This window comes from Dreissena polymorpha, chromosome 7, assembly GCF_020536995.1.
Source record: "Dreissena polymorpha isolate Duluth1 chromosome 7, UMN_Dpol_1.0, whole genome shotgun sequence".
NCBI lineage: Eukaryota > Metazoa > Mollusca > Bivalvia > Myida > Dreissenidae > Dreissena > Dreissena polymorpha.
Genome location: NC_068361.1, coordinates 26,020,565 through 26,034,592, shown reverse-complemented (window position 1 = coordinate 26,034,592; position 14,028 = coordinate 26,020,565). Strand labels below are relative to the sequence as shown.

Genomic DNA, 14,028 nt, shown 5'->3' with positions numbered 1-14,028 from the left:
GGACCCTACTTAAGGTGATATGGAGGAAAGGAAAAGTCCCAGATTGTTGGCAACATGCAGAGGGAATATTTACTCCAAAGGAAAAGGGCTCCAAACATGTGACCGAATTCCGAATGTTGAATGTGGAGGGGAAAATATTCTTCGCTGTCCTGGCAAGACGAATGACCACGTTCCTGACAACCAATCAGTACATTTACACATCAGTACAGAAAGGGGGGGTTCCGGGCTTCTCTGGCTGCATTGAACACCCCAGTGCCATCGGTCAGATCATCCGTGAAGCAAAGGTGAACGACAATGACCTTACAGTCGTCTGGTTAGACCTTGCCAACGCCTATAGCTCCATACCACACAAGCTTATTGAAGAAGAAATGAAGCACTATCGTATCCCAGAGCATATACAGGGGATCATAAATGGCTACTTGGATGGCATACAGCTTCGATTCTCAATCGGTGACCAGACAACGCCATGGCAGAGGTTAGAGAAGGGGATAGTAACTGGCTGCACCATCTCAGTGGTACTATTCGTGATGGGCATGAACTTGATCATCAATGCCGCGAAGAGGGAAACCAGATGAACAAAAACAGCGTCAGGTATACATCTCCCATCCAGCAGGGTGTTCATGAATGACCTGACCATCACTACCACCACACATGTACAGGCCCGCTGGGTACTAACAGCCCTACAGGACACGGTCACATGGGCAAGAATGAAGTTCAAACCCAAGAAGTCAAGGAGCCTGATCATCAAGAAGGGAAAGGTCACCAAACAATTCACTCAACAGGTGCAAGGGGAAGACATTCCATCCATTATTGACAGTCCAGTCAAGTGCCTCGGCAAGTGGTACGACGCCAGCCTGAAGGACACTAACAACATCACTAGAGTCAAAAACCAGCTCCAAGATGGCCTGAAGCTTATAGACCAGACAGGACTTCCAGGCAAGTTTAAGGCATGGCTCTACCAACATGGGTTTCTACCTAGGCTTATGTGGCCCCTTATGCTGTACGAGATAGCTACAACCACTGTTGAAAGAATTGAGAGGGTGATCAAAAGGCATCTCCGGAGATGGCTTGGTGTCCCTCCTAGTTACACCAGCATTGGACTGTATGGCAGAACCAACCAACTTCAACTCCCAATGACCTCACTAGTTAAAGAGTTCAAGGTTGCCAAAGGAAGACTGGTGGTAACCCTCAAAGAGTCATCAGCTGACATGATATGGAAGGCAAGCATCGAAACACGCACAGGGCGAAAGTGGTCAGCACGCCAGGCAGTTGCCCAGGCAGAAAGCAGGCTACGACACATAGATATCGTAGGCACCACAGCTATAGGAAGACAATGCCTGGACAGTACAAAACCACAACGCTGGAGCACTGCCGGTAAGAAAGAAAGAAGCCAAATGGTCCAGCATGAGATCAAGCTTTCAGAAGAGGAAGACAGGCGCACCAGAGCAGTCGGGATTGGAGGGCAGTGCGCATGGACACAATGGCAGACCACAGGACGACGCCTGACATGGGTAGACATTTGGCACTACGAACCACTACGACTCAAATTCCTACTGAGATCCGTATATGATCTGCTGCCATTTTCAGTCAATCTACACAGATGGGGGTAAGTGAAAGACCCAAAGTGTCAGCTGTGCGACAAACCAGGAACCATGCAGCACACCCTCCCATCTTGCCAGACAGCGCTAACACAAGGCCGCTACAGATGGAGGCAGTACACGGTCCTCAAGGAGCTAGCAGACATACTCGAGCGGGAGAGAAGGAAGACAAGACCTACCAACAAGAAGGCAGTACCAACAATCAAATTCGTCAAGGAAGGACAAACTGCCAAGAAGGCAAGAACCGCAGCAACATCTATCCGTGATGAATCAGAGCGTTGAGAGATGAAGGTCGACCTAGGAAAACAGCTGGTATTCCCAGACATAGTCCATACCACACAGAGACCAGACATAGTTATATGGTTTCCCAAGGACAAGAAGACAGACAGACAGACAGACAGATTTTTTATTCAAGACTTATACAAAGTACATCGTCTATATATATATATCGCACATATATATTGTCACGTGATTTTATACAAAAAATAAATAAGCAGAAAAAATATGTTAGATACACACAAAAACCACAGAAAGCATAACTCGTGGTTTTTAAAATAAGATTGTTACAAATGCAGTTGGTAATATATTACATACATTATAAGTTTACAGAAGATGAATATATTATGACATATCATTTATCAGTCTTGATCGTATAGATAGCGCGTTTTTGACAAACAGTGACAGATTAATAAGTTCCATTTTATCCTCCGTTTTTAACAAATTCAAATATTTATAAACAGATGGTTTGATATAATAGTTGTTTTTATGTATTTTTTTCTAAAATCATTATACATAGGGCATACACAAACAAAATGATTTTCATCCTCAGTGTCATTTAAAACACAGAACACACAACACAAGAAACTGGTGATGATAGAACTCACTGTACCCTGGGAGACTAGGTGTGATGAGGCCTACGAGCGGAAAATGGCAAAGTACACTGAGCTACAAGAACAGTGTAAAAGTCGTGGTTGGAGTGCCTGGCTGTTCCCCGTTGTAATAAGGTGCAGAGGATTCCCAGACCAATCAGTATGGCGAATGCTCAGCAACATTGGGATCAAGGGAGGTGACAGGAAGAGGGCTGTAGGCAGACTTGGACAAGCTGCAGAAAGAGCATCCAACTGGCTGTGGATGATGAGAGAGGAGAAGTGCTGGACGCTAAACCACTGACCCTTAGTGTTTGGCCAACACTACGGATCCACTGCCTGTGTCCTGGGATTAAAGGATAGAAACACTTGATGATAGGCCGTTTCCAGCTGATGAGTCAGTGGTTTGTGCAGTATTATCTGTATTCTACACATCGACTAATAACCGTATACTCTGTCACCGAACACAAACAATAAACACACGAAGTGTTACCAAAGCACAAATGCAAACCATATTTAAACTGTAATTTTAACCGTTTTAATGGAGCTCCAAAACTCATTTTTGACCCAAAATTATAACAAAGCTTTCCATTGACAATAAATATTACCGTCGATGCACCACAATTCTTAAAAAAGCAATGTAATATTTGTACCATTTAACAAGAAAATATTTTAATGTACATGTAAAACGCAGAGCGAGTTCATTGTAATTGTCTGAGGCTCAATAAAGCAAAACCAATCAGCATATTATTTTTGTGTGTTTAAAACAAGAAATGTTTTATAGAAAGAAAGACAAACGGCTTTGAAACAATAATGTTATCCTTAAATAATTCATGGATGCGAAAGGATTAGTTACGTGTCTCTCTGTCCTAAATGTTGTTGGACGACAAGAAGAACAATTTATAAAACCTAATCTGAACATAAATACATTTTATATGAACTCTGACATCATTATGAACTCATCATCATCTTAACCAGATTTTTACTGACTGTTGTTTTCAACATACAAAATCTTAACATATGTCATTCATTAAACAAACTTGTTTATACAGCTGTCGGAGAAATTATTTATAAAAATATAACACGTGTGAATATTTATTTAAAATAATATACTTTATTTTTCAGTAGTTATACAAACATTGTATTCAGTATTGCAGATGTAATATGCATTTTATGTTGTAATTTTAATAGACTTACTTTATTAAGTTTATTTCATAATATGAACATTTTTAAACATTATAACCCTGCACGCATCTACTGGAGAAAATTACTAATTTTAAAATTATAAAAAAAAAATCGAAGATAATAAGAAACCGATAGTGAAGTATTAAATGTAAAATAAGTTATACATTTATTGTATGCTTTCCGGTGGTTTATAGACAATCCTAGAAATAATAAATTGACTGCCGCCATATGGGCTTTCACGTGACCCGCTGCCATTACTGTAATGAATAATCTGGTAGACTACCGCGTTCAAAGGTCTAACAATAAACAAAGATTGGAAACATTAATTAGGTATATTTCCCATCGTTAAAAAATAACAGTGAACTAAAAATAAAACACGAAAAATTTCCAACAATATTCAGTGACAACACGTAATGTTTAAGACCGAAATAGCTGGTGATTTTAAGTACTCCTGTAAGTTCTGTCTTTGCTTATAACACAATTATTTCTTTATATAATTTAATTATTCGAATATAATGTTAAAGGTTATATCACCATATAAAGTCTGAAGTAAACTTCGTGATTATTAGCGTAAATAGCTTTTGAGATATTAATTAGCGAAACTTAGACAGATTTATGGCCGAGATAAACACTTTCGTTACAAACTCAGATATCTGCCATTTTTTAAAACATCATTATTTCTTTAAACAAAAGTCTTATATAGTTCCGGAGATACTCATTAAGAAAACATATATTTTTCAGGACCGAGGCAGACATTTTTTATTGAATAGTACATATCTTTATTTTTCTAAACGTGTATTATTTCGAAATAAATATATATTTTATTTAAATATTATTTTTTAAGGAAATGCAAAATCTATAGCCGAAATAAGTTTGTGATTTTAACTAAAATTGGTCTGGAAATATTTATAAGCCAAACTCAGTGAGATTTCAAGTAGAGGGAAACTTTTTTATAAAAAAAAATAAGTGTTTTTTTATTAATATATGTATTTAAAAATCGCTTGCAAGTTAAAACAAAACTCTATAGCCCGAAATGAATGAATTTTGTGAATTGTGTGATTTAACATGAAGTAGTACAGGAGATATTCATAAGCGAAAATGTATAAGATGTCAAAACATGGCAAAGAGTTTTTTATGGAAAAGTGCATATCTGCTTTTGCCTTTAACTTTATTATTTTTGTATTTAAATAACATTTATAAAATTGGTAAAATCGTTGTATAAAAGGCTTAGAATCTTTTTGTGTTATTCTCAAAAAGTAACTTAACTATTTTCTTGTTTCATTATATTTTTTTCATCAAAGATATCTTTACGATAAAATTGTTCAGCATGACACATATGGAGCCTTAAGTAAACTTTAATGGTTTTTATAATTTTCGATAATTCCATAAACGTAGTAATATCTTTATTAAAGCCACACACCTTGAAATGAAATCCATGTTAATCAAAACATAAAGATGCAATTTGAATGTGTGCAAATTTGTCATTAAATCTATAGCCTAGTTAGTAAGTTATTTATTATGTTTTTAAATTTTAAAACCGAAATTAGGATTTCTATACGTATACGACTATTTTGACAAACGCGATTATTGTTAAGTTTTAAAGCTCAAAAAAGACGAATTTCTACCTTGCAACCACTAGATATATTCTTATTTGCATAGATAAAATTAAATCTATAGCCTAGTTAGCAAGTAATGTATTATTTTTCAAACGGTACCGCTTTGTAAACCGAAAGTAAGATTTCTAGACGTATACATCCATTTCGACAAACGCGATTATTTTAAGTTTTAAAGACCAGAAAGGCGGATTTCTACCTTGTAACCACCATATATATTCTAATTGGCATTGATGAAATATGTTTCTTATTTATACTTTAATTTATTATTTATACGTATTTCATTTCAAGGTGTGTGGCTTTAAATGTTCACTTTGAAGTTTAAATTTAAAATAAAACTCGAACAAAATAGGTGATGTTTTTCTTCGTCAATTATGGATTATCAATTTCAGCAAGGTGGTGGTCTTGAGAAAAAAAACATATGCGATCGAGGCACAAAAGCATTCCCTACGTGGGCGACGTGTTAATTGGTATGTCCTCGACACCACATTCTACACATCTATAGATGCCCTTATGGAGATAAGATACCATGCGTCACCTTCTAATGCATGTAACATGTAATCTGGCCCTGATTCATGCTGAGTTTTATTACTCTTAAAATGTTCAGATGAACTTTGTTTCGATAAATCACCATTTAACTGATAAAATATGTGTTTTAAAAGACGAACTTGTATGTTTGAACTATTATCTGATGATCAAATCGATGACAGAAACTATTTAAATCTTTAAATATATTAAATAAAATCGTTTTACTACCTTTTATTGTTCAGGTACCTATGTAAGGTCCCAGTATTGTTATTCAGTACCGTAATGGCGGCGCATGCGAGTTACCAGGAGCTATAATCCGGGAATTTCGATTTCTGAGATTGTCTATAGAAAAATATGAAATGACATCGTTTGTATTACTTTACGACTTCATTATTTCAGCAAAATACAAAAAATATTCATTTGTAAGCATAAATTGTTGGATTTACTGGTATAATTTTAATTCGTAATCGTAATCATAAAAAATATATGTATTTGATGTTCCACTCGTAATTTTTTTCATTTTATATGATTACTGGTTAATTCAAATCCATATTCTACTAAATCGGTTACATACCCTCTATATAATAACAAGATTCATGATAATCCCTGAACGAAATCTCGACGGAATTGTTTATTGTTATCGACATTAGCCCACTGAATAGGAGCTTAGAAATTGCGATAAGAAGAACACTTACGTATGCTAAATAAATAGTTCGTCCATTATGTGAAAGAATATGTCTTCCGATCAAATAGTAATGCCCTGTTTTCGAAAATGCATTCATAACTTAGTTTGAACGAGTTAAGTGAATATAGTTATGCAACTTTTAAAACCGAACATTATGCTACAGTTGTGTATTGAACTATTGTTGTAAGTTTGCTTCACATAAAAATGCAAAATTCTAATCGGCATTGAGTTCTTTGAATGCATTATTATCATTATGGTGAAGACAGCGTAATAACATGTATTTGTTGTATTATCATATTTAACTGCATTTAATGAATAGATCCGAAATATTCCAGCCAACAACACCTCAAATAATAAACATATCATAAAGAGAGAAGGGTTTATTGTAAATCATTATTGTTTGACTATATTTTAAATATTGTTTGAAATGGCAAAGTTTAACAAACAGGGAACATTTAATAATATTCTACTTACTGCGCGGTTAGATATCAACGTATGTTATGAAAACTAAAAATATAACTACTTCACCTGTCTGTAATAAGTATCTGATATGTCGAGTATGTTTTCACATTATTACTTTATCTACTAAGGCGTTTAGAAATCCACAATGTGTTTGTAATGGGGAATACACACATGTTTAATTATTATTTAATGTCTATATCTTTAACTAGTAGTTTGCCCATTTAACAACTTCGCTTGTCTGCAATAATTATTTTCTATTACATTGTTGTTTATCATGCATACCGTCGATGCAAATCAAAACTCGTTCGGTTATTTATAAAGTGATTCGAAATTACTTGAATTAATCAATAATTAGTGTCTCTTAACTTCGCCTGTATAACAAATTCTCTTCTGTGGAGCATAAATCCGACATATTATGCCTTTTTGGCACAAATTGATAAAATTTAGTGTGAGGTTCATCAAATAATTTAAACGAATTAAACCCCAAATTATTTTGATTGACTGTTCAAACGCGGTGGTCTCAGCTTTAATCACATACGGTACTATGTCGTGTTGGATGTATCGTTCATTTGGTCATTTGCCTCAAAAGACTAGCTAGGGTAATTATAAAATTATGTCATGATAAAGTTGTGTATACGTTTCATAATCCCTTTGTATTCGCACATAGCCGTTCTTTGGGTTTGCATAGGTCATGCTGAAAACGATTCAGGCTTATTAAAGCATAAACTAACAAGATATGAATTGTATTTGCATGTTATGACTGTATTTCTGGAATAAGTGTCTGGTTTTGCATACCGCTCACATGGTTTAGAACCAAATGCTTTGCACTGGCCTTTCAAAGTTATCAATAAAAATAGCGCATAAGTATAATTGTAAGATAAATGTATAAAAATATGTTGTTTTAATAATACAGTGTATTTTTATGTAATGCGGTGTTTTTGTTTAATGAATGAGTAACTCAAAAAGAAAATACGCTAAAAATGTCATATCATTAACAGTTTTCAATTCAAGTTGATTTGAACGACCAGGCCAATACAATCTTCATTTTATTTTATTTTTGAAAACATGTATACGAACTTCAGTTTAGTAGCAATTATGAGCAATTAGTTATAATAGTAATAACTTCAGTCCTTATGTTGATATTGTTGTTTTATTGCATCTGCGCCTTAAAACTTGTTTAATACAATTCAGTTGTGAAAGTGGGAAAGTTAAATAACATCCTTTGAGAAATAAAACTAACTCGCCATTCGATATTGATGTCCGTGGTATTAGTTTCAGTCTTAATGCAGTAGACTGCAAAAGTAGACTGTATGTCTGCACAAACAAGCGAACCCGCCAGAAGCAAATCTTCTAATGTGCGTTTAAAATACTGAACCGAATATGTTCCTGCATATGTCAAGGTTGATCTAAACATGGGATTAACCTATTTCCAAAGTCCATATATGAGAGTCTGGAGGAATGTTTGGTAATCAGTGTTCGAGGTACTTTCGAATAGCCGAATTGCATAGAATAATTTTCAAAACTAAGTCAGTATAAATATATTGAGGTAAATGCTACTTAAATTAGTGAAGAAGGATAAAATTTGTTTAAGAATGAAGGTACATAACAAAGCTTGTGAAGCAGATGACCAAACAAAAGGTGCTTTATTTTACAGTACACTTATATTCACCCTTACAAGCCATGGCGCTAAGGTTCTGTCTTGATTGCAAAAAAAGCATCCATATGTTTATTACATTGTCTGAAGCTTGTTACCACATATATATGCTATGAAAAAAAATGTTTTACAAATCGTTTGGTTGTTTTCTATTGAAATAATTCATAACACAACCCACGATTTAGCACTTGTATATTTCCCTACCTTGACATGTAAGTTATTTTTAACTTTCAATACATATTTTGGTAAATATTGAGAGTAATTTAATATTTGTATCAGCAATCAACGTAGATTTTATTAGCATTGAGAATTACTTTAAAACCACAAGAAATGTATCTGAATATGCACGAGAAAGTAAATATACTACCGTTAAGTGGAAGCGATCTTTTATCTTTGAAATGCTAGATTTATGATGATATGTTTGATGGGATAAATAACTTTCCAAACTCATTTTATAAAAATATGCGTCTCATAGCAATGTAAAACCAAAGAATAAAACAAAACATAATATATTTACTGTCTTGTTGACTATATTAACTGTTCGTTTAAATTCAAATCGCGTACCGCAAAGTGGCAATATGTTATAGTGTAACAAGGCTATGAAGACTGTGTTGTTTTCATCTTACATAGAATAATAGGTTTGTATAAACACATTGATGACAACACACTCGTGTGAAAATGTCTTGAGTTTTCAATTTTAACATATACATACTTTTAACGAAAATAAATGAAAGCAACTGGTTCTATGAGATCAAAAATAATTGTTTTAATGGATAGGAAGTTTACATATAGCTTTTTTTACCTTTTTTCCACTGCTTCATATATACTATACAACTCTGCTGAAACTCCGAAAGAGTGTAAATAGAAAAAACACTATAAACATGAATAATACTCGACATGAAAATAAAATGACCACTTACAACTCTCTAATGTTGTTTTAGTACTGTGTATTCAATTATGTCATTTTATTGAATATGTGTGCACATGCAGCAAAGCCCAAACAGATTCATGTTTTAGAAAATGACGTACATCGAAATGCTTTCCTCTCATTATGTGTGCTAGTTGGTGAAAGTGGATACCTCAACTGGGGTTCATAGCTCTGCCGCTATGTTTGGTTTTAATGACTTAATGAAAATGCTTCTTGATGAGGTTTTAATGCTATAGCATTAAAGTCCCGTGCTAAGAGGCACGTGCTTCAATTCCAAACGATCTATGAAGCCATTTAGTACGATGTTTAAGTTGTGGTAACAGACTCAAACGTTAATTAGCATACGGTGTTCGTCAAGGACGCTTTTTGGAGATATAATAATAAATCGTACACAATTGTCCTTGACCGAACAAATCGTATAAGCGAAGTACAAACCGTAGCCAATACTGCGTGTCGGAAACTGTCTAGACAAATTGTAAAATCTATATTGGGAAATTAAAAGACAATTTTCGGAATCTTCAGATGTGTGCTTGTGACTTAAAGATGGTAAAAAAACATTATCGCCAACGGTTTTGTGATTAAGCCTGTTAACGAAAGCGCAATTGAGGTTAACTTAAGAATGCATACACACAACGAAATGTATGATTGCTCAACGATTATAAGTTGTTTTCTTTGTATGTATGTTATCTACCGGTAAATGACTTTATGAAGCTAAAGTATTTTAAATATTAAATTTAGAACTAGTTAATGAACGTTTATAATTCAGTGAAATACGCAGCTATCTGTTATATGGTGTGCGTTTACTGTGCGGTCAATATAATTACCATTTTTTATTAGATGTGATAAATACTCACATAAGGTTAGAAAGTATGTATAATTATGCAAAATCTAAGATAATAAACGGCAATTGGCGCTTATATAAACAAAACGCTGAAAATCAAGACCAGATCACACCCTTTATCACTGTCTTTTCATTTTGAAGGTCTTTTCATATTGAAGGTCTTTTCATTTTGAAGGTCTTTTCATTTTGAAGGTGAAGGATTAGGTTAGCCGATGCAGACAGAAAACGAAGCTTGTTGGCTTTTGACAAACATGTTTGAGGTTTATCTAAGTGAACACACTTGTGTAATGATGAGTTTGCCTAAACAGGATCATATTGTTGTTTAGTCAATCTTTATTAGGAAAAGTATTGTTAAAAATAAGCACATGTTCAATGCAATTTACTGTTAACTTCATTTGCTGTTATCACGTGTATTCAGCTGTACAAACATATAACTAAGTAAGAACAGCAAACTTAGGCGCGCTCAGTGCATTCAGCTGTACAAACATATAACTAAGTAAGAACAGCACACTTAGGCGCGCTCAGTGCATTCAGCTGTACAAACATATAACTAAGTAAGAACAGCACACTTAGGCGCGCTCAGTGCATTCAGCTGTACAAACATATAACTAAGTAAGAACAGCACACTTAGGCGCGCTCAGTGCATTCAGCTGTACAAACATATAACTTAGTAAGAACAGCACACTTAGGCGCGCTCAATTTTAGATGCAGTGAACTGTTATTTGTAAAATAATTAAAATTGACACTAATCTCGTTTCATATCGAATGGTTTAATAAATTAGAATGAGAATCTTTACTTTTGTGAAGTCCAGATTGATTATCAAGCATGGCATATACAAGATTCACTGTGGTTTTTCCCTTCTCATATTACCAGCTGTAAAAACAATCAATGATGATTTTGTTCGTAAATAACTAGTGACAATAGGAAAACAGATGTATAAATTATTTTAATTACCCAAACGATATGATAAATTATCACATATAAAAAGCTACACAAACAATAAGTACCACATTTCAATAATTTTAACGACTTTAAATGCGTTTTTGTTTTCTTGCGTTTCCATCAGATAAATGTTATAAAGAAATTTGGTTTACAAAGAGTATTCATTTGAAAAGTAAATGGTTAGTTGTATGGAAGGGAAAGACCGCCAATATTATTTATCACCAGAAATGTTGCACGTGTTGGGTATTCAGATGATATATTCCATGTTGCAATTATAGATTATACATACATGTCAAATAATATCCGTTCAAATGAACAATGTTTGATATTTAATGTTTCGATTTTCAACAATCTTAATTTTTAAGGTAGAGAAATTTCAAATGTTCATTTTGTGCATTGTCAAATTAAAACTGTTTGATGAATAAAAAAAGTAAATGTTCAAAATGTAAAAAATACATTTACTTTTATTTTTAAATCGCATACACAATGCACAAAACTTTGTCACAACTCTAACGCTTCTTTACAAAGGTGAATGCTAAAGTATACAAATTTGCAACAGTAACTTTAACGAACTGCCGATTTCCACTGTGAGCATGTAAACCCGTCTAGATTAGTCATCGCGTATCATTACATCTTGCAATTTTACAAGTTGACATTTGCACAGTTGGAAAGTCTGCATGAAATCGACACGCGGTGGAAGCGATAAAATTATTGTTCGTCTAAGCCAGGAACCAATGCCTCGCTTACGGGCCGGGACCATTGTAAATGCAAACAATGATTCTTCTGGTTCAGAGGTGTTGGGCGCGTGGCCAAGTCACTTTAACACTATCAATATGTCATAAAACAAATATATATATATATATATATATATATGCAAGTTAGGTATCCCTTGAAACAAGAAAATCACCTCCATCAACATTTTCAAGCCATTAAGGGCCTTAATGGCGGTCGATTTAAGTAAACTATTTACCGTTGAGTTGGGAAAGGTTGCCTCTTGACGAAAAATGACTACGAACGGCTACTTGCCAACAAAAACAACAAGAAAACAATTCTCAACTTGACAATACTCCCTTATACGTTTTTGTCGTTCATTAAATTCTATTTCTGCAATGGGTTTTTTATTCGTATATATTCAATGTCTGTACTAATGAGACAAGACTTTCCCCTTGGGTCAGGGAAGTGCTCTTGTCCTTATGTGGTTATTGGACAAATGAGCTGTTGAGGGTTAACAATGCTTTGTAGTGGCCGTTCAAAAGCGTTGACCCCAGCATAAAAATTGTTTAGTCGAATGCTGTGTCGTATGGAATGTCTTGAATAGTAAACGAGACACTTGAAGTTTGTCTTAACACATAACTAACGTATTTTAACAATAATTTCTCTCCTGGTAATGTGTGTGTTATTTCATTATTTATCTCAATCATAAAAGAGGATGTGTTTTATACTATTAAATGAATTTGATGTACACGAAAGAAATATCCTCTCGAAATAAATATGCATCATTACATACTTATTTTTCATAGTACATCTTACTTTAACTTGTATTCATCTTCATTGCAAATATATGTTAATTATTTAATGAAATTATGCATGTTTGAATTAATTAAAGGTTAATATGGATCAGATGAGATGTAACGCTATGAAAGATTCGAATGATATTATGTTTTCCTTGTGATTAAGTTTGAACTTATGGAAACCTCGTTCTTTTTATAATTATCTTGGTAATAACTAGTATGACGATGATGATGATGGTGATTCTAATGGTTCTGATGATGATGTCAGTGAGGGTAAAGAAGATGGTGGTAGAAGTGTAATTACGATGATCAATATAATGGCAGTGGTTGTATTCGTGATATGATGATTATGCTATGATGATGATCATGTTGATACTCATGTTCTTGCTACTTCTTCCGTTGCTTCTCTTACTGCTAGTGCTGGTGCTGCTGTAAAAGCTGATGCAGATACCACAACAGTTTCTGGCGTTAAACAAAATTAAACAATTGATGATACAAAAGGTCTTGAAAGTAATGCTTCTGCTCAATCTGCTTCTGCTGTAAAGCAATAAACACACAGAAGCATGCTATAGAGAACGAGTATTAATATGCACCGGGCCGGTTCAATACGAAAATAAAAACAAATATATCTAAAAAGGTAAATAGATGTATTTTACGCGATTTTAAATATATTAATTAAATGTGTCAATGAACGTGTCTGGGGTTGTCAAATAATGTGCGATGTTTACTTTCGGTTTTCTGAGTTCTTTATGTTATTTTTATTTTTTATTTAATATTTCGATAAACTGTATTTGACACAATTGTAATTGCGATTCTAATAGACAAGTGCATACGTTTTTCTGTCTGAGCATTTACCACACGCCAATGATCGTTAATTTATTTTATGCTAGTGATTATAGAGGGGTACACACGGTAAAGACGCTCATCATTGCAGCTGTAAATCTTCCAATATAATGGCGTTTATCTTTCTACAACCAAAACACGTATTTGAACGAATAAAGAGTATTTTAGTTGGCTGGCTTTGGATTTTCATTTTTTTTCTTAGTATTGGCATTAAAACAGAAATCTATGCTTTGCCGTACCATATATGTACAGAGTGTATACACGCCCATTGAATAGCAATAAGTAGATAAGCCTGCCAAAACAAAATTATGCTTAAAGGCTTAAACCCATGCGTATGCCTACATGCAAACATTTTCGCATATATGTGCATA

At 34.1% G+C, this 14,028-nt stretch overlaps 1 protein-coding gene across 1 annotated transcript; it reads left to right on the top strand.

The window, feature by feature from the left end:
- The first annotated feature begins 620 nt into the window (after positions 1-620).
- On the top strand, positions 621-1,610 carry LOC127839559 (uncharacterized). Its single transcript, XM_052367948.1, has one exon. The coding sequence runs from the start codon at positions 621-623 to the stop codon at positions 1,608-1,610; it is 990 nt and encodes a 329-aa protein (XP_052223908.1).
- The last annotated feature ends 12,418 nt before the right edge of the window (positions 1,611-14,028 follow it).

Bases quoted from the DNA above. Each gene is read 5' to 3' on its own strand.
- LOC127839559 (XM_052367948.1), top strand. From the start codon at position 621: ATGAATGACCTGACCATCACTACCACCACACATGTACAGGCCCGCTGG.